Raw genomic sequence first — 27,745 nt, 5'->3', positions numbered from 1 at the left:
AAAATTGTATTTTCCATAAGAAATTGTACAAAATTGTAAAATAGTTTATTCTTGTAAGTTTTTATAAATTTACTATTGTAATTTTCACTAAACCTTTCATTTGATGGACTTTAATTTTTACTTCCTTATCTCTCAAAATAATGTCTCTTAGTTCGTTTTCGAAAACGATTGCAGTATGATTCATGAAAGAATCCTTTTTTGTATCATGTACATGATGTGGACTGAGTTGAATCTTGTACCAACATATTAAGGCATTTGGTAAAATTTTTCCTTTATTTATTTCTCCAAAATTCACGATTGTTTCAGTAGTCTCTGTTTCATGTATTTCTATCAACGTTCGTGCCTCAGACATAATTTCACATGAATATAAACTTGAATTCAAATCAAATATTTGGTTGATCTATAGCAATAAACATGGAAATAAAAATCAACGTCTATAACCTAGAATTGATTTATACATACGGATTTACCTTATATTTATTAATGTATTCAGCGATTATGTAATTTGTACTTTTATTTACTTTATTGGCTATATTATCCCGCACATGTAGATCATCTTCACTGTCTGAACTCTGAAAAGAAAAATATATTCGTTTATTTTACTATTATTTTCGACAAATAAGTTCGGCAAAATTTTATTTTTTATCATTCTTTTTCATAAAATGTCTTTTATTTAAATATAAATTACATGATTAAATACTGTGTATCGTTATACCGTATCAGTAGAAGTGTCAAATGAAGACGATCTTTGGAGATTTACATTTTGTACATAAACCATATTTGGTAAATCTTCTGAGTATACTAACTGTCCCATAAGAAAAATCTTCTCTGGCAATAATACACCATTTGTTTTAAGCAAGTTCCTAAAGTAATGATAACAAATTTTAATATTTTATAATTATATAAAACATATGTAAATATTATATACAATATGTAAATATTATATACAATATAATATAATACCTGGAAATTTGATAACAACTACCTTGGTCATCTCTTAATTCACCTTTAATATCAAAATTATAAACAAATATGGAATCTAGAGAATATGGAATTTCCTCATAACTTGATATCATATGTACTTTCTCTTGCACCTCGCTATCACGAGCTACTTGTTCAATTAGAACACGTAGCATTGGATTGTCAGTTTTGTAATATAAAATTTCACTATCTTTACATTCCTTTAAAAGAGTCAACCCGTAGATTGGAAAAGGCGAAGTATCCAAAATATATTTCATTTTTCTATTCTTTTGAGATCTACCAATTTCTGTGAGCAATTTGACATAATTGAAGTCGTTTAGGAAGGCAATGACTTCTTTTGGCAAATGATACAAAGTTGTACAATTTTCACTATAACGTTCATTATTCATGCTATAAGAACATTTCAGTTTGCTCTTCAAAGTTTCCGCTTTTATCGTCAATACATCACCTTCATGACATATAGTTGGCACCGTCGGGAAAACAGCAAATTGCCAACAAGATTTCCCATCCGAAGAATCCAGTGTGATTTCCTCGTCAAGATGTAACTTGAACCAAGTGATTAAACCATCTATGATACCATCGTATCTACATTTTGTTTGTAGCATCTGCTTTATTCCATCTTTGCAGAATTCGTACAATTCTAGTAGACTATTAAAATTCACATTAAAAAGCAACTGTGGCTCTGTAATGTAATTCATTTGAACTTTCTCCAGGTTTTCTGTATCGTAATATTCGTCGTCTGACAGTATAGACACATTATTAAAGTTTAAAGGACAGTTCTCTTTTATCTTGTCAAAAACCACTGACGATCTATATCTAATGTATTCACATTCAATAACTGCTGTGTAAACCGTCGCGCCCATAGGTATTACCATACCATTTAAATCTAAAATATTCATGTGTACGTTAATCATAGATGGTATTACAAGCTCTCCAAATAAGCCAGCATCAAACGTTTCAGTCACTATTAATTTTACTCTAGAATTACAGGTAATGGTTTTAATATTACTCAATGCATAATATTGTAACAAATTAATTAATGCAAATAATTTTTAAAAGGTATATAAGTATATACTGTATTATACACATGCATATACATACACAAACCTTTCTGAAATATCCATAGGTACTTTAAGATCAAACGACAGTTTCGATATTAATTTTATGTCAGCTGCATTGTTAGAGTCAAATACTTCTTTCGCAATCAGTGTCATTGCTTCAGAGCATTCACATGCATAAACTTTTTTGGCTCCAGCATCTTTTGCGTATAGACTCAAAAGACCTGTACCCGTCCCTACATCCAATACTGTATCATAGCCCTGACTGACTCTCTTACGTATGGCTCGCTCAAAAGCATTGTTTCTCTGCTTGTCATTGAGCATTGTGAAATGCCACCTATCCACTGCCATACTATATGCATTTTGCAAGTTTCGCTCTGCCGGTAGAAAGTTAACATCAACTTTCAAAGCTCTTTTTAAGTACTCTATTGCCCTTATGGGATGGTTATTCCTTTAACAAGTATATGCAGCATTCTATGAGTATTTTTTTTAGATCAGGAATAATAATGAAAAGAATTTATTGTAAAGGTAATTGAAAAAATTAGTATATGCATTATATAGTGTAGAGATTACCTCAACAAGTGTGCTGCAAAATTATTTAGCATACGAGGATTGTTTGGATAAATATTCAAGGAAAATTTGTAGGAGCTTACAATATCTGAAAATTTGTTGTCATTTGCTAACTGCATTCCCCATTCACCTGAAAAATAAATATTATATATTGTTATATAAAAATAAATGTTTCTCTGATATTTAGGTATAAATACAGATTATACAAAATGTCTTACACAGAACATCTGTAAACGTTTCTTCAATTTCTGATCTCCTTGCAGACAGTTTTGCAAAGATAATGTAATATGCAAAAGCTTTCCCAACATTTCCAATCCTGTCATATTCTCTGGCTTTTTGCAGTGACTCCTCCAATATACTATTTACTTCCGCTTGCATTTTTGCATCGATTAAATTTATTTTTACCTCATTCGCCTCGGTTTTATAATGATGTCGACTTTGAAAAATTAGAAATTGATATTATCACAAGACAATCATGTGATTAATTTTAATTATCAATATTGTATACACATGCACGAGCAAACACGCATATGTCAAATATAAAATTAACCTAACCTAACATTTGTTTGCTCCGATCCGTACCGACACTACCGACTGAAAAACAATCAACTTTCTATTCTAAAAATATATCGCAACAAGAGAAAAAGAGAGGGCGCTCTCTGATGAGTCTGAATTTTTGTTTTGAATGATAAAAGTTCTTTTTAGCTGAACTTTTACATCAGTTCATCTTTCTTTCTTTTCTCTTTAGGAGGAAAGAAGAAGAAGAAAGATGAACTGGTGCAAAAGTTCAACCAAAAAGAACTGGCCTAAAAAAAAGAAATGTGTTTCTAAAAACATTCAATATAATGTTGCATAACTGTTGCTGAATTTGGTCCAATTTTGGAATATGTTTGTCATAAAAAATTGAAAATAGTAAATTAAAAATTATAATTTAATCAATTGAAACAAATAGCTAAGATTAGTTTTCCGATTAAAAAATTTAATTAAAATTTAATTTTTAATTCGCAAGCTTCAATTTCCAATATGTAATCTGATACGAGATTAATGCTCGCTAGATATCGCATTATTGCGTTCTCAATCTCATCAAGAAGAGATATTATAACGGCTTCCGCTTGCATGTGTATGTCATACATATATATACATTTAATACACTCAATGGGAAACACATCTGCCACATCATATAATTGAACCATATATATAACCATATATATAAATATACATATAGCAAATACAGAGAAATGTCAAAACATTAAATTGTCGTCGTAGAAAGAATTAAGTATTATCATATTACGAAAAGATTAATTTAGCAGTAAATTAATGTTTAATCCGTAACACTTTAATCCGCCCAAAAAATTTATATACACATAATTCTGGCATAAAATAAATTTATTCTTTTTTTACCTCCAATTTTTAATTTATTTTGCACATACATTACAATAATTATCTCTACCCTACTTTCCTATAATTAAAAATGTTTAATTAGAAAATTACGGAGAAATTAATTAAACTATAAAGACATTAATTGTATGTCGTGAACGGATTTTAAAGGCGAGATTTATTGCAAGAAAGAGAAATTATATCTAAATTCTTTGTTTTTGAAAAAGCAAATAAATTATTCAAAGATATTATAGAAAATTCATTATTAAAATTAATTATATTCGATATGACAATGATAAAATTCTTTCATTTTTCCTTCGAATTTTAACATTTTTTTATTTCATGTAATTTACTAATTATTTCATATCGTATCGTGACTGAAAGCCATAATATAATAATGTCAATGTCAACTGAAAATGTATTACGTTTTTTAGCTACTTCTTCGTCGATTCTCGAGTTATCCTGATATAAATTAAAGCAATAACTGTATTTATATCATACAGCACGGTTATTACCGGCATGGAGCTCGAGAGTTCATTCGAGCTCATTCGAGCAAAAACTTAAAGAGGAATCAGATCATGAAATGTATATACGTTTGCATGACGCACTCTCTAGATATTGAAACAACGAATTATCTAGCGCGAGGACAAGGAATTGCGGAATTATGCGGCAAAGGATCGATTCGTCCGACGAGACGGTTCGATCATCGTCCTTGCTTCGTCGGATGCTCCGTGGGCGGGTCTCCGTTCTGCCAAAAAAAGAAATGATCAGAGAGAAATGATTCGGCTGTGCTTCGGAAAAGATACGGCCCATATATGGTGCAATTAAGACAACGTCCGTTACGTGCAGGTCCTGCCTAGTGACAGCGAAACAGAACTCCGTTGAAATTCTGCAGGGAATTCATTATTCTCAAGAATAGATCACGTGATTATGTTCTTTAAATTACGATCGTTGGAGCCAGAAGGAGACGAGAATTGATTTTTGATGAGAAATAATTCGAATGAGCGTCAACGGACTACATTGTTCCGCGGTGGAGAAATTGCGATCGGGCGTGATGAGTGCTGCGGTCCAGCGGCTGGCCAATCGTCGCGCGGCACGACGTCACCGCCGGCCAATCAGCGCGCGCTGGAACGGTCGATTCCAGCGGGTATAAATTGCGCGTAGTAGGCGCCGCACGCCCAATAGTCGCTGGTCGTCGATCGTACGTCGTATAGTTGTTAGCAAAAGCTCCATTACTTGCTTTCGCCAACTATCGATCGCCCCGTGGTGGCTATATCCTGTTCCATTTTCTAAGAGGACAACGAACAACCCGTAATACAAAATGGTAAGTCACTGAATTGTCGGATTTTTCTTTCTGCGAGCACGATCATGGCTTTTGCCGTGTCGGCGTCGCCCATTCTCGCCAAAGACAACGGCCATTTTGTAACGGTTAAACGCCGGCCGGTCGTGGCGTTTGCTAAATTTAGATTGCATCACCCCGCCTTTATCCGAAAATTGCAAGGATTCCTATCGCGTACTCGTTTAATTCGTGCTACTATTACTCTCTGCTACTCAGAGAAAATTGCTATCTCCGTTATAAATCCAAGTATTCGAGCATATTCTACGAGTAAAGCCATTGACCCCGATGAGCCATTTCAGAAAATCAATATGACGCTTTCCCTCGGTTGTGTTCATCATTGGAAGTTTCTAGCAAAAAACGCGTTGGCACAAATTATTAGCTATGCTTAATCCGTTCGCGCTGAGCGATTATTTCCAAGATGTCCTTTTCGTGAAATATTTTACTCGATATAGTGTGTACGTTACATATACTATATATTTAAATAAAAGTTTTATATTGTAGTCCAGATTTATATTAAAAGAATTAATCATGTTCAGTTACTTGAAAAGACTAGCTGTATTCCATTATGTTCACTGCAAATACTGAAATTTTATAATACACATGTATATTATAGATTTTCAATATACTTGCAGTTATAATTATATTGTACAGTGTACGTAATGGAACGCATCCTTTGAACACTCCCGTTCTGTCTTTGATATTGAGTGAGAGGTTACATTCCATGATCGCGCTTTCAACATTAATGCTATTTTTATCTACGAGTTAATTTGATGCTACAAATATTTCAATTTTGTAATCGGTCAATTAGTAAAATTTTTTCTTTCAATTAGTCAACCAAACAAATACTTTGCAGTATTTATAATACCAAGTGGACTTCATTCTTTATCGTCCATTAGATGTAAAACAATAAATACAGTCAAATCATATCTTTGAATGTATCCAGAGATAAAAAGCACTTAACATTTAGAAACAAATCTACACATATTGTCTTTGTTACGATGCATTTAGAGAGGTGATATTTATGTCGTTCCATCTTTATCGTTCATTCTATTTGGAACAAATATAGAATAATACAAAATGCTAATAGCGTCTCCCTGACGCCATGGAATGTTAAGTAAGATAGAACGATGTTTGTGTCGACTTATCATCAAATGTAAAACATTCAATGTCTCTTGTATCAACATATACCTCTTGCTAGAAAGCTCCAATATTAGTCATTTATCACTGTTTTATGAAAACCTGGACATGATACGATGAGATATGATATTAATGTTCTTTTAATTGATTTAGCGTGAGTGCATCTCAATCCACGTTGGACAAGCTGGTGTACAGATTGGTAATGCTTGCTGGGAGCTGTACTGCCTGGAACATGGCATTCAGCCGGACGGTCAGATGCCGTCTGACAAGACTATCGGAGGTGGAGACGACAGTTTCAACACCTTCTTCAGCGAGACTGGTGCCGGCAAGCATGTACCCAGAGCTGTCTTTATCGATTTGGAACCTACTGTAGTCGGTATGTATACTTAATCCTTATTCTTTGACATTGATACTTGACAAATTTTACTTACTCGAATGTTTGTATGTACAGATGAGGTTCGCACTGGAACTTATCGTCAGCTCTTCCATCCGGAACAATTGATCACTGGCAAGGAGGATGCTGCAAACAACTATGCTCGCGGTCATTACACGATTGGCAAGGAGATCGTTGATCTCGTGCTGGACCGCATTCGCAAGCTCGCAGACCAATGTACCGGCCTGCAAGGATTCCTTATCTTCCACTCATTCGGCGGTGGCACCGGTTCAGGCTTCACATCCCTGTTGATGGAGCGTTTGTCTGTTGACTATGGCAAGAAGTCGAAACTCGAATTCGCTATTTATCCCGCACCACAAGTTTCCACTGCCGTGGTCGAGCCGTACAACTCTATCTTGACGACGCACACTACTCTTGAGCATTCCGACTGCGCATTTATGGTTGACAATGAGGCGATCTATGACATTTGTCGTCGCAATTTGGATATCGAAAGACCAACCTATACGAATCTTAATCGCTTGATCGGCCAGATTGTATCGTCCATCACGGCCTCTCTGCGGTTTGATGGTGCCCTGAACGTCGATCTAACGGAATTCCAGACCAACTTGGTGCCCTATCCGAGAATCCACTTCCCGCTGGTGACGTACGCGCCCGTTATTTCGGCCGAGAAGGCTTATCATGAGCAACTCTCCGTTTCGGAGATCACAAACGCTTGCTTCGAACCAGCCAATCAGATGGTCAAGTGTGACCCGCGTCATGGCAAGTACATGGCCTGCTGCATGTTGTATCGTGGCGACGTCGTACCCAAGGACGTCAACGCGGCAATCGCTACCATCAAGACGAAGCGCACCATTCAATTCGTCGACTGGTGCCCCACCGGTTTCAAAGTCGGCATCAACTATCAGCCACCGACCGTCGTGCCCGGTGGCGATCTCGCCAAAGTTCAGCGTGCCGTCTGCATGTTGTCGAACACCACTGCCATCGCGGAAGCCTGGGCCCGTTTAGATCACAAGTTCGACCTTATGTATGCCAAACGTGCATTCGTGCACTGGTACGTTGGCGAGGGTATGGAGGAAGGAGAATTCTCCGAGGCACGCGAGGATCTTGCCGCTCTTGAGAAAGATTATGAGGAGGTTGGAATGGATTCCGCAGAAGGCGAGGGCGAAGAAGGTGCCGAGGAGTATTAAAATGCAGTCATTGCTCGCCCTTTTATCTTCTGATTTTGAAATATCTTATGTGTTTTGAAATAAAGTAACTGAATCCATTTGCCACACAAATTTGTGTTTAATTGATACACTGCCCTTGTTTTGAATCACAGAACTTTTTCATCTGTCGATTGCACTAAAAATATCAAACTTATTACTTGTTTATTATAATGTTACTTTTAGCACAGCGTTCAGATAAATTTTTTTACTCAATGATTATATCCTTATCATCGTTACAAAATAAATTTTTATCTAGCTTAAGTTTTCTAAAATATGTTAAAAATTTAACGGCATGTGTTCATTACGTGCTCGTTGTCTATTCAAAATGTGTGAATTCTTGTTTTTCAAAAATAAAGTAGTTTTTTATAAAAAAAAAATGGTAGTAATATTTTAAAAATCATAATACTATTGGAAAAATAATTTATATATTTTTTTACAATTTTATGATTAGAGTCATTACGTCCATATACAAATATTCACATGATCCTTTAAATTTAATTAACATTTAACTACAATACATTTTGTAAAAAGCGAAAAATGTTATCGAAGTGTGTTTATCCATGATCAACAGTTTAAAAAAACATCAATGATTTATGTAAATTTGAAAATTAATTTATAATCTAGCAACATTAATTCAATCATCGTATTCCAAGACAAAATCTTCATCATAATTAAATTCTTCATCCTCTGAATAATAATCCAGATATTCGGCATGAAAATCAAAATCATCATCGTCGTCCAGTTCGTCGGGTATCATACCGCGATATAACATGTTGAAACATTTGGAATCCGGATTTCGAAAATGTAAGTAAGGCGCCTCGGGATTCAGCCGCGTGCCGCACAGCCAACAGAAATACGTGCCACAGTGCGAACAAGTCATCTTGTTACAGCCATCCGATTTCTGAAACAATTCGTCAACATATGTGTTAATCACCCGATAACAAGCATAATCTTGTATCTATGAAACAAATTTGATTTTGTACCTCGATTGCAGTTTTACAATGAGGACAGTTGTGACTATTATCATTAATCCAATTTTCAGACATTATATTCTCTAACATCGTTTGAAGCTGTCTCTTGCCGTAATGCTTTTCCATTTCGACCTTCTTCTCGTTGCTGGCTGATTGATATTCATTCAATAATCGTTGTTTCTCAGCTATTAATAAAATCAACACAATGTATATTAATATTAATATAAAATATAAATTCTAACGAAATTTTTGTTTGGAACTAAATGATATAAAAGCGAATAGCTTGTTATATGGAGTGGTGTAAGTCATTTTTGCAAACTTAAGCCCATGACACATACAAGAACGTAAGGCCGTAACACGCAAGCAATAAATGAATTGAGCAATCACAGTAGAGAAACCATAAGACCAGTAGCGAATCCAATGTTGCGATTTCCTTATCGATTACGTCTTACGGCCTTACGTTTTCCTATGTACTCCCGGTTTTAGCTTGAAGTCATTGATGCAATCTACTGAAGCAAATATGTTGAAAAAAACTTTTTGTTTCTCAAAAGCATAATTAAGTGATTTTCACCATTATAGCTTTCACTCCTCCATATGTAGAATGCAAACATTGCCCACAGGATTTAGATGCATACCTGAACTAATTTTGCAAGGTTCTACTCCATGGTAAACCATCTTACAACGAATACAGAATGCATATTGACAAACGGGACATCTCGCCATGTTATCATCAGGATCGCGAGTGACTGGATACTGACAGTGTCGTCTTGGACAATAAACTATATCCATCATAGTATCTAACGTAGTACTTAACAATAAGGAATCGTACTTTGAAAATAACTCCGAACTTACCAACTCTTTTACCTGCAATAAAACCAATTATTACAAGTACACAATAAAATCAGTAGGATGCTCAATATAAATGCAATATGAATATATAATATAAATACAATATAATTAATATAATATGGTATATGAGATAGTTACCTGGCCAGGCGTAGCCTCAAACTTGCACTTCTCTTCAGGACAACAAATATTCTGTACATTTCCATCTTTGATCTTTACTTCAAAATAACCCCTAATACAATCTTTACAGAAAGTATGAGCACAAGGCAGAAACTGTGTGCAATGCTCTCCTGATTTGTCGGTGAAGCAGATATTACACGTGTAAAAATTCTTTTTGAATTCAATTTGCTTTCGTTTCTCGTTATAATCGATCAACATCTGAATAGGATTCCTACCGATCGGGCAGTCTAAAATGGCTCTTTTGTCGATGACACTGGTTTTTTTGGATACGCCACTGTCTCTGTTGACTTCGCTATTAGATTGTTTGTTAGGCTCACTTACTTCCTTGTTTATCTGTGAGCCTTGCAATTTTTCCACTGTTCTCTTGTAAGATGTGTACATGCAATCCATATCTATACGGTCTTTTATCTTTAAATAGCTAAGAGTTTTATCCTGAAGAAACTCTACCCAAGTGAACAAGATCTCCTGCTTGCTTTTCTCCCATAATGTGTCGAGCTTTCTGCATAACTTAGACAATACTACTGGATACAACCAAGAGGAGCATAACATAAACGTAGGTGCCGATACGGATGGATAATCCTCCGGCAGTGTAACGTGCAACGTCAAGGGTGGTAGATATGATATCTGTACTTCCTGCGCCAAATCCACTTCGTATCTCAGATCCTTGTATGATAAATGACATTTTGCTGGCAGATTTACAAATATTTTAAAGGTACATTCGAACTGGCCGTTCTCCTCGTGATACGAGAATTCTTCTTCAGTGTAAATGCTTTCCAACGCGGTGACCTCGTCCTTTTGTTTCTCGTAGTCCATCGACTGAAAAACAGAGCCGATTATCGGACTCTAAATTGCTCTAAATCATGCGTACATTTTCTGATAATAAAAAAAAATCTCTTACTCACCAAATCTGGAAGCTCTGAGTGCGTTAAACGGGCTATGTTAGGCCTCACGATTAATCGTGACGCACTTTGTGATTTGGCTATCAAAAGCGGAGCATGTTGTGGACGACCGTTTGAGAGGAGAAGGTTATGTGCTCGAGTCGAGTTCCGAAGCAATTTCACGTTTGCTCCGAATGGCTGCGAATTCGTTACGCGGCCTGCCCGAGGATCTTAAGGTGCTAAGTGAGACACAGGTAGAAATCTCGTACACTGCCTTGTGAATAACGCAACAATGCGTAACAAGACTCATACACCACGATGAAAACTTGATGACACTGCGCGTAGTACACTGCACAGCGCTCAAGTCTCAACTACTTGACATGACTAATGTTTTTTTTTTACGTTTATGGTGAAAGGTCAAAGAAATGTAAGAGTACATTATTCAGGAATAATACATCGTAATTATTATTTTTTAAATATAAGTAATTTTAAACAATAATATTAAATAAAATATCATATGTCATTTAAACTCGGTATAAACATATGTTGTTTTATGAACAAAATCTAATAAACGAAGCAAGATTCTACCGAGAGAGAAGAATACCAATAAAAACAAACGCAATAAAATAATAACAATTAAAAAAAAAACGATATATCAATTCAGAGAGAAAGAAGTACATCAGTTCTTTATTTATTTATATTAAATTTCATTTCGTTATTTATTTTGGTTATTTTTCCTCGAATATTTTTCTTTAATATTTTTATTATTTTCAGCGACTTATCGATTTTTGAAGTAATCTCGTGGTGTCTGTGGTGGCCAAAATGGACGTGTTGTTACTTCGATCCGAGTATTGTATCATCTTTAATTTTTCGAAGTTTCTACAAAGTTTAATATTTTATTTATATTATTCCATTTACTTTTTTATGCGGTTACACTGAAACTTTGGACTTGGTTGCTATATATCGAAGGAGACGAGACTAGCATAAAGATCTTCGAGACATATCGAGATCATCGATACATATTACATATGGCGGCGCCCAGGAGATAAATGTTCAATATGTGTTCAATCAGTACAGTGTTGATGCATTATGTTATAATGGCACTGTTGACATATCGTTGACACGTCGAAGTCGACACGAAGCCGACATCGGTTTTTCCATTTATCACGGCCGCTTATCGCCCTCGTGAGTCGTTGACTCACAAGTGCTCGAAAACCGAGACCGGTGTCCGAACGTTCGTTATTCAACGTTTCAATGATGAATACCGAAGACGAAATGTTGAGGTCGTCAATCCCGATATACGTGAACGCGATGATGTCCGTGTGCGCGTTCGGCTTGACCGTACACCTGATTCCGAGGATAAAATCCATGTTTGTCCAAGCTAACCTCTACGGTGTCGACATGAGTAAGAGGTGCAGTGGAAAAATGTGAGTGAGGATACCTGGACTTAATATCGTTTAAGCTTCACCGAGCTAATTGACTCCACGATATATACATTTGTTAATTTTAATATTGAAGCACGTAATCTTTTCGGTTTTTATTTCGTGGAGTTGATCAGTTCGCCTTTCCAGAGGCTCATTTGAATATGAAACATTTCATTGTTTTCATATGTTTTTCTATCGATCGTTCTGTATGTAACAATGCTTGACACACAACCAAGTGTATTTTTACAGACCGGAGGCGATAGGTGTTGTCACTGGATGTATATTTCTTATAACAATGTTCCTATTTATTCCTGTACCATTTACTGATTGTCTATTTAGGAATGTAAACTTTCCACACAATGAGGTACAGTACAGATGTCAGTCAGAAAATGTATCTAATTTCCTTCTTTTCAATTCTAATTGTAGAAAATTAAACTAAGGCTGCTTCTCTTTTAGGAAATACAGTTGTTAACATAAATATTGTTTTATCTTTGTTATTCATTGAATATGTCAAGGAGGATAGAATAATGTTTGTATCATTTTCTAAAAGGAAAGCAGCCTCCCAAGATTAATCAATAACTTTGGAAATGACTTATATTTTGAGTTATATTTAATCTAAAAATATAAGACATAAAATATGATATTCTATATTATTCTCTAATTTTAAACCACATAGATTTGTAACCAATGTAAAGCACAAGCTTTTTATTACAGTTTGTTGATTTTCTGGCTGCATTGTTGTCCATATGTTGCATGCTACTCTTGGGCTTTGCCGATGATGTTTTGGATCTTCGTTGGCGGCATAAATTACTTCTGCCAACTATAGCATCTTTGCCATTACTGATGGTTTATTATGTCAACTTTAACTCCACAATAATCATCGTACCAAAGCCGCTGAGATCATGGTTTGGTTTCTCGGTGGATTTATGGATTTTTTACTATGTATATATGGGAATGTTAGCAGTGTTTTGTACAAACGCTATAAATATATTAGCCGGGATAAACGGTTTAGAGGTTGGGCAAAGTTTAATCATTGCCACAAGTATTCTCATCTTTAACATTATCGAATTATTTGGCAGTCAATGGAAAGCGCACCAGTTTTCAATATATTTTATGCTGCCTTATATAGCAACTTCCCTTGCATTACTCAAATTTAATTGGTAAGTTAAACTAAAAAGTATTTTTATTCTCTAAAATATTACTAATAATAACAATTATATTATGATAACGTATGATATAAAAAAAGGAATATTTGGATAAGGGGAATTTCAAATTGCCAGGCATATAAGTTGTACGTATAAACCATTTAACATTTATATTTTGTCAACGTAATATTTTAGTGTATAAATTTAGTATAATATTACATTAGTGTACATTGAGTATTGAGTATGAGTTAATATCACAGTCGGGTGCGACCAGTACGTCAGTAGTAATCTAGTTTAGCGTAAAAATTCTCTACCAACCAGTCGTACTTCCACGTGTTATTGAGAATCGTTTCTGGCGCGAAGTAGGAATCCCTAGACTTGGAGACTCTCAGAAGATTGGTTTTACCGTCTAACCACAGTCCGCTACCTATTAGGTCCTCTACAAACGGCACGTCGATAGTCTTCTCGATATAAATCTCCTTAGACTGAACTTTATTACGAAGATCGATAATAATATTTGCGGGCGCCTGGCACAGATTACAGTACCACCCGCCGTAATGATTCAAATCTCCTATGACTAATCCCAAAATATCTCTCTCGCTGGTGTCTCCATCCAACTGTTGTCGCAATACAAGCGAGTTGGATTGATAGGCATCGCGCATCAAACCGACGGTGTATGCGCCAAGTGTGATCGTTGTCTTGAGTGGATGCTGCCAAAAGAAGCCGTATATTGACCATCTTGATCTAAATCCGATAGGCTGAGGCCAACCGTCATAAACTTTGAGGAACATTAATGCCCTGGAGTTCAGTATCTGCTCCGGCTCCGTTGTCACGTAGATGTCGTCGTCCTTTAGATTCTGCACCACAGTCTTGATTTTATCCCAGACGTATCTCGATACTGTCCGGGATGGTTTGTGGGACTTGGTCGCCACGTTGAGGTACAGAATCTTCTTTTGCTCCCGCTGTAACAGTCCTTTGGACAGTTTGTGCCGGAAATTATCCTCCGCGTTATTGAAATCACAAATTACAAAAAGGTCCACCACGCTGTAAAGTTCCTCCACTATCACCTCGGCGATCGCCGAGTTGTAGTCGCTTATAAAAAAGGTATGAATAATGTGCCTGGCAGTTTTGCGACGTTTCAGGCTAACGTTCTGCTTCGACGCCATGATTGCCCTCCACACGACTTCTGGTTGTCCGCAATCCAAACCATGCCATCCTTGATTGCAGATACATCTTTCCAGATGCTCATTGCTTTTCATTTTACGCTGGTCCACTCCATATTTCCAGCATACGGTATGATTGTATACTTCAAACAGCCTAAACGTCTTGACATCTTTCAACGCTACCTCCCCATTGATTGTCTGGTAGATTGGTGACTTTTTATGATTGCCCTGATTTACGTGCAGTTCCTTTAATTAAAAAAAAATTAGTTTTAAAGTATTTCGACTAAATACATCGGTTTACATGGTGAATCACAAATTCGCAGCACCTGCGATGCCTCAAACTTGACGAAACTGACGGATGCACGAGTCGTAGATGCAGCTAGCTCGGGCGGCGGAGTTGTGGCGACATAGATCATAACAATCAGAACTTGCAAGACCAATAGAGTATACAGCAACGCCAGCTTCCCATCTAGACGGACCTGCATGGCACCGATCCCTGCGCTCAGATAGTTCAATTTCTCATCTTACGTTCCCGAAGAGAAATCTTGCTAGCTGTCTGAGACATCTTCGTTGAAATTACAGTCTATTACATTAGTATTATCTGAAAACATAATCAGTAACTTAAATTTATATTTTTATCAATTTTCGATTTTTTGTTTGTTTGTTAAAGAGATCCACAATATTCTACACCGTGCATTTCTACTTAAAACCCACTCTAGACAATCTATAACTCGTTTTAGAATACAGGATGAAATTCTATTTATAATTTTATATGCTGTGCAAAGAACAATTGAAGAATGAGAATGCATACGCATATATATATAAAATATATATTACATACGTATATACTATATATTACAGTACATACGTACATATCAAAGAAGAAATTTATCCTGAAACTCACGGATTATAGATCGTCTCTTTTTTTATATATATATATATATATCTCCCTGATTTATCATTCATACGATATTCTTTTCAGTCATGCTAACTAAGCGGCATCGTCGCCGACAGCCGATCCGCTGCATTGCAGGGAACGTATACCGTCCGCCAATTGGATTCCGCGTGAGTTAAACGTCCCGGCAGCCTCCGCCCCGCACGCGTGTCATTGCCCACAACTATATTACATGATAAAGCGTCGCTCACAATGCGATTCGACGACGACGACGACGCCTTCGATGATGATCTCACCAGATGACGGTATGGTGACGTCACCGCGGCGCAACGTGCCATTTAACTCGCTGTGCCGGTTGATCGCCGGATACGCCGATCCTGACGGTTTCGTCGGCAATTACACGATGATCGGCGATTATAGGATGATCGGCGACCGGCAACGCACCACACCGCGCATACTTCTAGTCTCGTCGATAGTCGCTGCCTGACTCAGGCTGACTGGCTGCAACGGGGGGGAATGGGAGAGAAGGGCACCCCCCAAGATCCAGGTGCACCTTCTGTCTCTCCCCCCGGCCGGGTAACGGCGCGTACCGCGACGACGTGAAAAACCACGCCCGAGCGCAGCAGCCGACGATTCCGCCCGTCGTACTCGTCGACGAACACACACTCGCCGATCGTGACTATTCGCAGAGCGCACGCGTCTTATGCCGGCGTCAAACTGTATCTACGTGCCACCCCTTCGTCCCGCATTGCAATGCATGAGTAATCCGTTCTGCGGACGAGGCGGACCCGCCCATAAGTCAGAAACTGGATCATTAATTCTAGAATTAGCCAGCTCGAGGAAAAGGAGCGGCTCTCTCTTCGCAGTTAGAAACGATTCCCGAGCTCCACGTGTTTATAGTCATCATGATACCCCCTCACAGTTAGAGCAATGGCGCTCGATTTGGTAATTTCCTTTTGGAGCAATGCCTCGCATGTGTTTCGCTGTGTGCGCGTAAATATATATATATATATATATATATGTGTGTGTGGGTGTGTAAAAATCTATAAATTTATAAATTAATATATTTAATTATAAATTATGTACATATTTAATTTATAATATGTATGAATTTATATAATTTATTAAACTTTACGTTGAAATAAAAAAATAATGATGCTTTGTTCAAGGTACCCATCGCAGGTTTTCGTAGGCGACACGTTTTGTTATCTGTCGGGAATGACTTTCGCTGTCGTCGGTATCATAGGCCGCTTCAGCAAGACGACTTTATTGTTTTTCATTCCGCAAATAATCAATTTTCTGTATAGCATACCGCAGCTATTCCATCTTGTATCGTGTCCTAGGCATAGATTACCAAAGTGAGTTTGAAAAATAAAAAATAATTATATTAGAAAATCTCATCGAAAGATCTACTCATAACATGATTTTATTCGCAGATACAATGAAAAGATGGACAAATTGGAGCCTAGTAGAACTGTGTTCTACAAATCAGACCTTGGCACACTTGGTATGATAGTATAGTTTATCTTATAAAGAAAAAAACTATATGTATTGTTTAGAATTATATTTTATCTTATTAGGGAAGCTATCAATATGGATATTTCGAAAATGTAAATTAATAAAATGGGAAGAAGACTCGGAAGGCTTTGTGACTTGCAATAATCTAACTTTGATTAATTTTATATTGATCAAGACTGGTCCATTGAGAGAACCAAAACTTACGTCCATTTTACTGATAATTCAGGTAATTAAAAAATATATATATTCAATAATTTAAAGTATATTATATTAATATTTTTCAGATTATCAGTAGTATGTTGGCATTTGTTATAAGATATCCTTTGGCTTCCATATTTTACGATGTTTAAATAAATACAAGAATGTTGAAATATATTATAGTTGTATAAAAGTCTTGAATTTATTATTATTAGCGTGTAATCATAATTCCTCTATTTCTTTTATTTCTTTCATAAAATACCAAAATTGCATTATAAATTTTAAGTCATCATTTTTTTATTATTTTAAATGTCATAAATATAAATATTTATTCTATTAATATATTTTTTATTTTTCGTATACAAGATGAAGTAAGGAATAATAATAGAATACCTTCTGTATAAGTTTCTATTATATAAACTTTGTACACAACTTGATTAAAAACAATTGCATAAAAAGATAATTTTTATCAAATTCCAATAATAGGGTATTTATAAAATACTGTAAGCAAAAATAATATTGATAAATATTTCATTCGTTAAAAATTACAAGATTTGTAAATATCATAAAATTATTTAAATGATTACACAACAAATTTTAATATTTGCATAAGCACATGATCTTACGAAGTAAAACTTGAGCAATTCTAAATAGTTACAAACTTCACTTGCCTAACAAATACTTTAAAGCTTTAATAATCTACAATAACTAGTGCATTACGTCACTAACTTTTTTTTGTCGTAGATCAAATGCTAATAGATCCAATATATCAAAGTTAATTCTTAAAGTGTTGTATAAACTTAAAATTAAGTTGAAACTGTTTTAATATAAAATAATGCAATGCAATAAAAAAAATTGCGTATTGCAGTTTTGGGGATACCCTGTATGTATCGTGTTTAAGATTGATGTGCTAACATAAAATTTTAATTCTTTAATAACAGTGATTTTTTATTTTTAATTTCTTCATAATTTAAAACATGGAATTCGGAACAAATCGAGACGACGAACGAATGACGTCCATACCTAATCGATTCTTTATATTAAGTTGTGCTTTTGCAGCATCTCTCAAGCTGTATATGTGTGTCAATTCCATGAATGTACGACATAATACTAAAGCCTTGTCAAATAATCTTATTGCTTCCTCTATATTTCCTCTGAAAAAAAACGGATTTAGAATATTTTCGAACGTCTTTAGTATTTTTAAATAATACATAGTGTAAGTCACATGTGTGATTGTAACTGGTTCATTTTGAAAATTTCAACACATAATAATTATTAGAAACCATACATACCTTTGTACTTCAATACTTCCTAATGATTCATATGCAAGCTCGCATTTCTCATCCAATTCTAACGCTTTATGTATGTATTCCACAGTTTTATCAACATTACCGTTCCATTGTAATTGCAGTAAGCCTCTGTGCACATAAACAGTTGCATTATCCGGGTCTTGCTCTAATGCTTTAGCATAATAAGTATCAGCCTTTTCAAACTGTTGAGTTTCGGACATCATCTACGATAATTGAAAATTCCATCAATGAACCAAAATGTGTACAACACAATGATAACAATTTATAACTCACTTTTCTTTAATTCCAATTGTTTTTCTTAAGAAATATTATAAATAGTTGTACGTACCTGAGCATACGATATATAACAATATATACATTCAGGAGGATTTGGATATTTTTCCAAAGCTCTCTCAAAGTCTTTCACAGCCACTTCGGCTAATCCTATATCTCTATTGAACACTGCAAAACGATAATCCGTGTAACATTTTTGCGCGTATGCTATGCCGAAATTTGGATTGTACTCAACAGCCTTTTCAAAATCGCGTTTAGCTTCATCTATTCTGCCCATGAGCAAATTTACCTGCAAATAACAAAAAATAGTATTGTTATGTTATTTTATAATCCTGACTTTGCATTATTCGCAAGTCGATCGCAAGCTTGTTAATTTAAAAATTGACATTTCAGACTGGCTGTCGCAATAAATTTGCAATTGACTTGCGACTAATATATAGACCCAGGGTTATATATATATATATAACAAGAAAAATATGCTGAATTATGACGTGTAATACCTGTCCTCTATGATGATAGATATCACTGTAACTTGGATTTATACTAATGGCTAATTCAAAGTCCTTGAAAGTCATATCTGGATTATCAAGTTGCATGTATAAGGCCGCTCTTTTTATCAGGGCATTTATCCTCACGTCATCGGATGCATCTTTGCTGTTCAATATATTTTCAAAATCTTTGATTGTAGCATCGTGCTCGCCCAAAAGTAAGTAAAATGTAGCTCGTAATAATAACACCTCTAATCTAGATGAAGGTAACATATCAAATTCGGGATTTTTTATGATTTCCGTGCATAGCGGTATTATATCGTCGTACTCCATATTTTTTACCGCTTGCAATGGTTTCTTGAAAAATCTGATAACAAATATTACATTTATTAAAAAGTTAACACCACAATTATCAGAAATAGTCTTCTACTTACTCTGGAATATTTTCTGGATGTTCAAGTCTAGAAAATACTGGATCCTTGGGAAAAGATATAATGTATGTTTTGATAAAATGCTTACTTGGCATTACAAATTTTTTGTTTGCCAAATTTTCCTGGGCATGTTGTCTCCCTGAAAATAATTTTTATTTTCAATGACTAAACTTGTCTGTTCCTATTTCTAGTTCTACAAAAGTTCAAGCAGCATTTTATTTAATACCAAGTACTTTTTTTAATGTATAACTCACCGAGCTTTTCCAAAACCTTATCTGCCGTTGAGAGGGAACTTTGATTAGAAAATCCTTCATAAATACACGAGGTAGTTACATCCTCCAGGGCGGCTTCCAACTCCCCTGTTTGCTCCAAAGCACGTGCTCGACGTAACAAAGCTTTGGCATATTTTGGATTTAGTTCTAACGCTTTTGTACAGTCTGCCTTTACAGCACTATATTTTTTCTGTAAATTACAATTACAATTGTGTAAACAGTGAAACTTATATAAATTTTAACAATAAATTGAAGTAAAATTTTCACATGTTTATTATTACTATTAATTTTATTACCAATTGCTCATACGCAGCTGCTCTATTTTGATAAAATGTTGCAAGGTCCTCTATGTTTTCTGTTGGACAAATGTCGATTGCTTTATTATACCGAGCAATAGCTTCATCATATTTTCCAGTTTTGAACTCTACATTTCCTGCATTCTTATATTTCTGTGCCTTTTGTAAAGGAGTCTAAAACAAAAGAATTTACTTGAGTCAGTCACAAAAAGCATTTTATTTTTTACATTAATTCAAAAAATATATGCCACTATAGATACTACGATTTTATTAAAGTTCTGAGAAATGGATAAATATATACTGAGAAAGTCTCGATTGATCAAGAAAGTCCATTTATCATGTGCAAACTACACATTACATTACAATCTCATTGCCATAAGGTTCAATAAAGCATGCAGACAATATTGTTTACTGAAAATTATCACTCATGATAATATGTCATTTTGACATATTTATGGTATAATTATAGCTGATACATGGATAGTACATAAATTTATCATTCTGTTTCTTAGAAACTAAGGAGCAGAACCAATAATGATGTTGATAAGCATTAAATACCCTCTTTTTTTTAAATTTTGGATAAATGGATTTTCGTAATCTTTCGAACGCTTCCAGATAAAGCAGACGGTTTTAACCTCAGCCGCGGGAGAAGGCACTTTGGGTGGACAATCGCCGTCGATGGAGATCTGCTTGTCGGCGGGCGCGCCGTTCTCCTTGGCCGCGCCGCTCCTGAACTTGTCGCGTTCCGGCTTGTCAACGTTATTGCTATTCCTGTTCTTGTAGTACATGTAGCCGAGGCCGAGGGCAACCGGTGCTCCAACCACCAAGGCGAGCTGCCATTTCGGCAGCGGGCTGCTGCCTGCCACGCCGCTCGAGGCGGTCATTCCTTCAACCAGGAATTGTTAGCCGCACACGAACGGTCACGACGTGACACCCGGCACTATCGGGATCGCGATGAGGAGACTAGATCGTGAATCTCTCACCGACCGCGAGCTGCGAGAACACGAGGGAACACGTGGTCCAAGCGACGATCATGCGGATGCCACTCGCCACTATCCCTCGAACTCGATCACGTTTACGTTGCGGACGTTGGAACGATCCTCTCGACCGTCCTCGTCCTCACTTGTCCTTCTTGGTCCGCTCGATTCTCCTCAATCGGCTCGATCCTCCTCGGTGTTTCTCGGCACCGAGTGCACCGACGATTATCGCGATACACGGCGGTCACGTGAACTTGAAAGATTTCTTACAATAGCGCCCTCTTAGTCGAAGAACCAACTTTAAAGAATAGCGACTTCGACTTTGATTAGCTTTTATTGCATATTAATTTATCGAGCAAATATTATTTTATTACATTTTGTGGAAGACAGGTCTTTTTACATCTTATGAATAGAATAATTAATCTTACTCAATACATGGAAAGAAAGCGTCACAATTAGAAATGACAGGTTATATTAAATAATAATATTAAAATAAAAAAATGATAATTATTTAGAATACGGGGCCTCACCTCCGATTTTGATTAAATTGGATACGTAAGATCTGTTCTTTTTCGAAGAATTCTGAACTAGTTCTGAAATAGCGCAAAAGTTTTTGCACTATAGTGTACTCCAATTCAGAATTTGAATTTAAAAATGAGAGCACTGCTTTAAAAACAAAAATTCACTGCTTTAAAAATACATCAAGATTACTGCTCTAAAAATACAAATTCACTGCGTTAAAAACACAAAAGCACTGCTTTAAAAACACAAATTCACTGCTAATGCAAAGAATTTATAAAGCAGTAATCTTGTATTTTTAAAGCAGTAATCTTGTATTTTTAAAGCAGTGAATTTTTGTTTTTAAAGCAGTGAATTTTTTGTTTTTAAAGAGCAGTAATCTTGTATTTTTAAAGCAGTGAATTGTTTTTAAAACAGTGAATTTATGTTTATAAAGCAGTGCTTTGGTGTGTTTAAAGCAGTGATTTTGTGTTTTTAAAGCAGTAAATATATGTATAATATTGCATAAATTTTTAAAGCAGAGAATATATAGGTTATTTAAAATGTATACCTTTTTAATTTTTTTTATATGGATTAAAATTTAAATCCAACATTTCGTGGAAATAAACGCTGTAACTATATACACTGTTGTAAAGCTGCTTTCTGTGCTGAACGCAGCCAATTATAATCAAATTACAATCTGCAGAGTAGTATTTTATCTGTTTACAGAATACACGCGCGACCACAGCGCATGTTCATTTTCAAAACATAGGTCACGTTCAGTAGATTGAACCTTTGCGGAACGAATCTGTACACGCTCGTTGTTATTGGTGTATTCTTCTAGACCTGTCTAAATCACTAACCAATAGTAGCGAATTCTCACAGATCCACTCTGCACAGTTGAGTCGAGTTGAGTTTGAAGAACACGACCATTTAGTTAGAATTGACAGGTATCTTAACTTCTAAAATTTCGAACTTTAACGCTTGATATCTTGATTCACGAGACCGACCGCCGCATTTTTTTTCCAGACTCTTTCATTATGAGTGAAAACGCGTCGAATGAGCCCAATTTAATCAAAATCGGAGGTGAGGCCCCGTATTCTAAATAATTACCTCATTTTGTTACATTTTGTGGAAGATAGGTCTTTTTACATCTTATGAATAGAATAATTAATCTTACTCAATACATGGAAAGAAAGCGTCACAATTAGAAATGACAGGTTATATTAAATAATAACATTAAAATAAAAAAATAAACATTAAATAAATAATAAAGCAAGATAAAATAAATACGTAAATAATAACACTAAAATCCTTTTTAAATAATTTTTAAGATTCGCGCCGCGTTTTCCGCGCGTGCGCGGAACACGCCGAAAAGATGGCGGCAGTCTGTCAACAGCAGCTACGTTCATACGGTTCCTACGTTTTATCGGCTGTCATGCCGTCGGAATCAAAGCTCGCGCGACATGAAAGCCCTTGCTCTCGTCCGCACTAGATTCCCGAGAAATGTTGAGCGATTGAAGGCGTACTCGTAAACCTTTTTAACGGACGTTGGATCCCCGTTTGTTCGCGTTCGTCTCGGGACGTCGCTGTCTGATTCGGACGACGTTCGTCTGGTTCGTCGCGATCAGTCGCGATGGCTCTACAGGAGGACGAGAACACCTGGTAAGCCGTGATCGCGATTTCACTTGTCGAAAAATAACGCGTCTCCTTGAAAACGAGAACACCGAACTTTGCAATCGCCGCGATAACGTGCCAAATTTTTTTCGACCCGTATGACCCGTGACACGTTTTACAATGTGAAGCTCGTAAAACAGAGAATTACATTGTTGCATGCATATAGCATGCGACAAAGCGCAGTAGAAAATATTTTATTAGCGAAACTACGCGACTTACGTAATATCATTTCGAATATTTTGCTAATTAACATGCTAATTAATGTGATATGTTTGTATAGATTGTAGATGGAAATTTTTGAAAGATATAGTCAAGTTTGCTTGTAGTCTCAATTTATATAGTTTTAAATGCGAATAACAGTTTTTGTCATTTTTATTAATTCCAAATTAATTGTTATTTTAGGGTATTGGAATTGGAAGCAGCATTGCTGGATACAGAAGCACCGTCTGCTTCTGATATATATGCCATTTGTAAAGGCCAACCAGTCCCTGTAAATTTAAGACCAGATGTCTGGTTGGCTTGCCTTTATGTTACTGATCGAGGTGATCAATTTAGCCAGTTTAATGAAGTTTATGATTTACCAGAACAAAATATAATTCGTGATGACTGTCAGCAGTTGGTCGGTGAGTAAGTGAAAAGCTACATATGTAGTCTCATTTATATTTACTAACTACTGTTAAACATTACAGCAAAACTTGGGAATGATGATGAAGATAAAGTTTCTGTAGTTTCGGATCTTGAATCTATACTAACATTTTATTGTAAAAGTAAATGTAAACAATATGAAAAAGGAAATGGATGGCTAGAATTATTAGGTCCTTTAATAGCTTTAAAATTACCACGTGCTGCAACTTATAATCTCTTTGAAGCAATAAGAGATATCTATATTCCAAGGTAAAAAATAATTATCTTTTTGTTACTAAATAAATATTTTTTATTGATGTTAATGTAAAATCGATTATTCATAATCGCAAATTTTGTAATAATGTGTTTACTATTCTTTTTAGAGGTGAAACATATAGCTCAGTCTTAAGATTACTGCTCCTCTATCATGAGCCAGAACTGTGCTCCTTCTTGGACACAAAGAGGATATCACCTGATCAATATACGAAAGTATGGATGAATACCCTTTTCGCTGGTGTCTGTTCATTACCAGCTGTCTGTACAATGTGGGATCTGTACTTTATGCAAGCTGATCCATTTTTCATGCTGTTTCTCTCACTAATTATGGTTATAAATTCTAGGTAAATATTGATTAAATTAATTTAGGTATCGTATATTTGTTGTTACATTGTTTAAAGTAATTCTTATCTTTATAGAGAGCAAATTTTGAACATGAAGGACGAAGACAAGCAAAGTATAATAGATGCAATAGCAGTAATGCCTTGTGCTGTGGAAGCAGAGGATGTAACCGATTTCTGTTCCTTGGCACAGTATTACGCAATGAAAACACCAACATCTTTTAAACAAGACTTGTATCCCGTAATGTTTGGTGAAAGTTCTGAAGAAAAGCTAATCTCTCACGCACTATGTTTACCCGTATCGGCACAAGAATTAGTAGAGAATGCTATCGAAACTCCATCTTTACCTAATAGCACTGTTGAAGCTGTTAGATTTTTTCTCGTAGATTGTAGACCTGCCGAACAATACAACGCAGGTCACTTACCAACGGCGTTTCATCTCGATTGCAACTTGGTAAGTTATCAATAAAATAAAAGTAATCAATAAAAAAATGTTTTAAATATGTATTAAGTTTACGTAGTTTAAAATTTATTAAAATTATGATTTTTATATTGCTTTATATATCAATTTTGATGGAAAGGAAAGATCAAATACATGTTTCTATCTTTTTAGATGCTGCAAGAACCTGCCGCGTTTGCTACAGCGGTACAAGGCTTACTACAAGCTCAGCGTCAAGCATTAGCTGTTGGTTCACAAGCTGGTGGAGAACATCTTTGCTTTCTGGGAAGTGGTAGACAAGAGGAAGATCGCTACACGCATATGGTAGTAGCATCCTTTTTACAAAAACATACACATTACGTGAGCATGGTTACTTCTGGATATCAAGGTATTTATTTTCTATTTTTTAGTATGTTTCAATGAAGATAAATTATATTCTTTTCATTTAATTATGATTTTATTTTCAGCCATTCATGAATACTTCGGCGATGAAGTGGTATCAAGTCTTGTTGATCATAATTCACAATATTGTCTAGTATGTAATGCTAATATGTTAGAAGAAAATTCAAACGAAGCAAGCCCTGTTAAAGTTAAAAATAATAATTCTGATCTCTTGGGCAAGATCGGATTAGCCATGAAGTTAAAGAGTCAAGAAGTAAAAGGAAAGTTATTCGATTATATTGTTAATCCTACAGCAAATGTTAATAGTAATACAGAAAAGAGAGACAGTAAAGACTTGGACTATATTAGACGTCAAAGAAAGACCGCGCCTGTGTTTAGTATAGATGATGATCAAGAGATAGGTAATTGAATTCTCCTAATTATCCTTATGTAATTGTTAACTGTTTTATCAAAGATACACTAATCTAATCTTTTCTAGATATGACAATGACTAATAATGAAAGTGAAGAGCCTATCGAAGTAGTATCAATACAACAATGGATGAAAGATCCCAAGTTATTACATTCCTTTAAATGCCAAGAAGTGAAAGTTAATGGCGATCTCTGTGATAGGTGAGCTTATAAGAAAAAGGGATTTTCTTTCGTATATGTAAAGTCATTCATGTGTGTATATTGTTTTTTTGTTTTAGTCAACTATTGGTTACCGATAGTCATCTTATAGTACTGCGAGAAATCCCGGAACGAAAGGGCGCCGCGCACGTAATTGTGAAACGTCCCTTAACGAGTATCGTCAAAATAACGTCGAGAAAGCGGCACGCCGATTTAATAACGTTTAAATATGGTACGACGCAATATAACGATACGGTTATTTCTGATATGGATAAGTTTCTTATACCTAACGCGAGTGAAGCGACTAAATTGATCACGCAACAGATCATGAGACAATTAAATACGTCAGACTAATATTATGTGGGCACGTATTTTATAGAATAATTTCAAGCTAATGTACAGATGTTATCAAGTTCAATTTGTGACAAACAGTTTTCTTAAAACATTTTATTTTATAAACAAGTTATTCGATTTTTGTATTATTATTTATTGAAATTATTCGTTTACTTTTTATATCTGAAATAGTCATTTAAATCAGAGTTTTTCAATATATCATAGTCTTTAAGTGTGCCGCGATAATTTTTTAAAAAATAAAAGTGAAAAATTTATGGATATTTAATTTTAGAAATAAATTTATAGATATTTTCAAATTTAGAAATAAATCAAACAATGAATAAAGCGAACAGTAAAAACCATGTTAGCAATATCTGATAGAAGATCTATGCTGAGCACTAAAACGTATACGCGTAATAATACATCTCGATAAATTATTTAATATGCCGTAAATTGAGAAAGGTTGAAAAACGCTGATTTAAATAAATATAGAAATATATACACTGGATATGTGTACAATAGAATTAACAAAAACGTATAAATTTGAAATGTTGAGTAAAAATATTTCTGATGTTAATTTTCCTTATTTCAATCAATTGAATCACAATTCAGTTGTGTTGAGGATAACAGATAAATTTATGTTTATGTAACTTATGTTAAGTCAACCGGATGGCGTTTCATCATTTAGATACACAACTTTTTTAAATACCACGACGGTATGACTGACCTAAAAACCAATGCGTTCAACTTTGTAAATCACGTTTATACATAATTATTATTAGGCATACAAAAATACATTAGAGTTTTAATAGAAATATCCAAAGGCCTTCAAACCTTTATTGTGTAATAGTTTGCATAAAATTTTCGCAGTGCTAACGTTAGTCAAAACCATTTGATTAGACCAAGATTCTGTAGGAAGAAGAAAATGCTAAAAATTAACAAAAAGCTAAAGAAAAAAGCTAAGTTGATGCTAATACATATGTGCCTCCACATTGTTAATCATTTCTTTGGTTGTGTTCATGTATAGAAGAAATAAGTATTCAAGCAAAAATATTTATCTACTTTAATTGGCAACTGGCCCTAACATAATTTTAATACATTTACTATGTGTTTGTATGCATTTGCATTTTGTAGATTGCCATATTGCAATATGTTTTCATAGGAAGAAGTTTATTTACAAATTACGTAAGTGGATATGTACAGGTGCAATATTTGTAAACA

The 27,745-nt window shown here is 35.1% G+C and overlaps 6 protein-coding genes across 9 annotated transcripts; 2 read left to right on the top strand and 4 right to left on the bottom strand.

Moving 5' to 3' along the window:
- Nucleotides 1-59: 59 nt before the first annotated feature.
- LOC108765010 (putative protein arginine N-methyltransferase 9) lies at nt 60-3,232 on the bottom strand. Of its 2 annotated transcripts, XM_018513467.1 has the most exons (8): nt 3,165-3,232; nt 2,828-3,045; nt 2,613-2,739; nt 2,089-2,490; nt 964-1,959; nt 716-863; nt 471-572; nt 60-400 (listed from the first exon to the last, which is right to left on the bottom strand). In XM_018513467.1, exons 2-8 carry the CDS (start codon nt 2,985-2,987, stop codon nt 62-64), a joined length of 2,274 nt encoding a protein of 757 aa, XP_018368969.1. In that variant the 5' UTR covers nt 2,988-3,045; nt 3,165-3,232; the 3' UTR covers nt 60-61. The 2 variants fall into 2 exon arrangements, with proteins under 2 accessions (XP_018368969.1, XP_018368970.1); XM_018513468.1 differs by lacking the exons at nt 2,828-3,045; nt 3,165-3,232 and having other exon boundaries at nt 2,089-2,513; nt 2,613-2,689.
- A 1,926-nt stretch (nt 3,233-5,158) lies between these two features.
- Nucleotides 5,159-8,199, top strand: LOC108765085 (tubulin alpha-1 chain). Its single transcript, XM_018513609.1, has 3 exons — nt 5,159-5,310; nt 6,616-6,838; nt 6,914-8,199. The coding sequence occupies exons 1-3, from the start codon at nt 5,308-5,310 to the stop codon at nt 8,041-8,043; spliced, it is 1,356 nt and encodes a 451-aa protein (XP_018369111.1). The 5' UTR covers nt 5,159-5,307; the 3' UTR covers nt 8,044-8,199.
- Nucleotides 8,200-8,617: 418 nt separating this feature from the next.
- LOC108765007 (E3 ubiquitin-protein ligase RNF14) lies at nt 8,618-11,318 on the bottom strand. Its single transcript, XM_018513463.1, has 5 exons — nt 10,961-11,318; nt 10,020-10,874; nt 9,668-9,896; nt 9,045-9,217; nt 8,618-8,962 (listed from the first exon to the last, which is right to left on the bottom strand). Exons 2-5 carry the CDS (start codon nt 10,869-10,871, stop codon nt 8,696-8,698), a joined length of 1,521 nt encoding a protein of 506 aa, XP_018368965.1. The 5' UTR covers nt 10,872-10,874; nt 10,961-11,318; the 3' UTR covers nt 8,618-8,695.
- Nucleotides 11,319-13,627: 2,309 nt separating this feature from the next.
- Nucleotides 13,628-16,508, bottom strand: Mgat3 (beta-1,4-mannosyl-glycoprotein 4-beta-N-acetylglucosaminyltransferase). 2 transcript variants are annotated; one of them, XM_018513607.1, is made up of 3 exons: nt 15,815-16,508; nt 14,995-15,269; nt 13,628-14,914 (listed from the first exon to the last, which is right to left on the bottom strand). In XM_018513607.1, the coding sequence occupies exons 2-3, from the start codon at nt 15,151-15,153 to the stop codon at nt 13,784-13,786; spliced, it is 1,290 nt and encodes a 429-aa protein (XP_018369109.1). In that variant the 5' UTR covers nt 15,154-15,269; nt 15,815-16,508; the 3' UTR covers nt 13,628-13,783. The 2 variants fall into 2 exon arrangements, with proteins under 2 accessions (XP_018369109.1, XP_018369110.1); XM_018513608.1 differs by having other exon boundaries at nt 15,860-16,508.
- A 225-nt stretch (nt 16,509-16,733) lies between these two features.
- Tom70 (translocase of outer membrane 70) lies at nt 16,734-21,498 on the bottom strand. Its single transcript, XM_018513605.1, has 9 exons — nt 20,985-21,498; nt 20,350-20,523; nt 20,036-20,243; nt 19,785-19,920; nt 19,363-19,717; nt 18,918-19,151; nt 18,572-18,792; nt 18,303-18,433; nt 16,734-16,902 (listed from the first exon to the last, which is right to left on the bottom strand). Exons 1-9 carry the CDS (start codon nt 21,231-21,233, stop codon nt 16,769-16,771), a joined length of 1,842 nt encoding a protein of 613 aa, XP_018369107.1. The 5' UTR covers nt 21,234-21,498; the 3' UTR covers nt 16,734-16,768.
- A 1,962-nt stretch (nt 21,499-23,460) lies between these two features.
- TBC1D23 (TBC1 domain family member 23) lies at nt 23,461-26,640 on the top strand. 2 transcript variants are annotated; one of them, XM_018513603.1, is made up of 9 exons: nt 23,461-23,489; nt 23,904-24,124; nt 24,191-24,395; nt 24,509-24,745; nt 24,821-25,196; nt 25,356-25,569; nt 25,649-25,984; nt 26,062-26,194; nt 26,272-26,640. In XM_018513603.1, the coding sequence occupies exons 1-9, from the start codon at nt 23,461-23,463 to the stop codon at nt 26,543-26,545; spliced, it is 2,025 nt and encodes a 674-aa protein (XP_018369105.1). In that variant the 3' UTR covers nt 26,546-26,640. The 2 variants fall into 2 exon arrangements, with proteins under 2 accessions (XP_018369105.1, XP_018369106.1); XM_018513604.1 differs by lacking the exon at nt 23,461-23,489 and having other exon boundaries at nt 24,025-24,128.
- Nucleotides 26,641-27,745: the final 1,105 nt, after the last annotated feature.

This window comes from Trachymyrmex cornetzi, unplaced genomic scaffold, assembly GCF_001594075.2.
Source record: "Trachymyrmex cornetzi isolate Tcor2-1 unplaced genomic scaffold, Tcor1.1 scaffold47, whole genome shotgun sequence".
Lineage (NCBI taxonomy): Eukaryota > Metazoa > Arthropoda > Insecta > Hymenoptera > Formicidae > Trachymyrmex > Trachymyrmex cornetzi.
This window is presented reverse-complemented; position numbering and strand designations above follow the sequence as displayed.

Coding starts and splice junctions, on each gene's coding strand:
- LOC108765010 (XM_018513467.1), bottom strand. CDS start 2,987: ATGCAAGCGGAAGTAAATAGTATATTGGAGGAGTCACTGCAAAAAGCC. Junction 2,740..2,827: donor AACGTTTACAGATGTTCTGT/GTAAGACATTTT, acceptor TTTATTTTTCAG/GTGAATGGGGAATGCAGTTA. Junction 2,491..2,612: donor TTTGCAGCACACTTGTTGAG/GTAATCTCTACA, acceptor TACTTGTTAAAG/GAATAACCATCCCATAAGGG.
- LOC108765085 (XM_018513609.1), top strand. Junction 6,839..6,913: donor TTTGGAACCTACTGTAGTCG/GTATGTATACTT, acceptor TTGTATGTACAG/ATGAGGTTCGCACTGGAACT.
- LOC108765007 (XM_018513463.1), bottom strand. CDS start 10,871: ATGGACTACGAGAAACAAAAGGACGAGGTCACCGCGTTGGAAAGCATT. Junction 9,897..10,019: donor TTGAGGCTACGCCTGGCCAG/GTAACTATCTCA, acceptor GTTTTATTGCAG/GTAAAAGAGTTGGTAAGTTC. Junction 9,218..9,667: donor ACCTTGCAAAATTAGTTCAG/GTATGCATCTAA, acceptor TTTTATTAATAG/CTGAGAAACAACGATTATTG.
- Mgat3 (XM_018513607.1), bottom strand. CDS start 15,153: ATGCAGGTCCGTCTAGATGGGAAGCTGGCGTTGCTGTATACTCTATTG. Junction 14,915..14,994: donor TCAAGTTTGAGGCATCGCAG/GTGCTGCGAATT, acceptor TTTTAATTAAAG/GAACTGCACGTAAATCAGGG.
- Tom70 (XM_018513605.1), bottom strand. CDS start 21,233: ATGACCGCCTCGAGCGGCGTGGCAGGCAGCAGCCCGCTGCCGAAATGG. Junction 19,152..19,362: donor TCTATCATCATAGAGGACAG/GTATTACACGTC, acceptor TGTTATTTGCAG/GTAAATTTGCTCATGGGCAG. Junction 18,434..18,571: donor GGAAGTATTGAAGTACAAAG/GTATGTATGGTT, acceptor GTTTTTTTTCAG/AGGAAATATAGAGGAAGCAA.
- TBC1D23 (XM_018513603.1), top strand. CDS start 23,461: ATGGCTCTACAGGAGGACGAGAACACCTG. Junction 24,396..24,508: donor AGAGATATCTATATTCCAAG/GTAAAAAATAAT, acceptor TATTCTTTTTAG/AGGTGAAACATATAGCTCAG. Junction 24,746..24,820: donor ATTATGGTTATAAATTCTAG/GTAAATATTGAT, acceptor TTATCTTTATAG/AGAGCAAATTTTGAACATGA.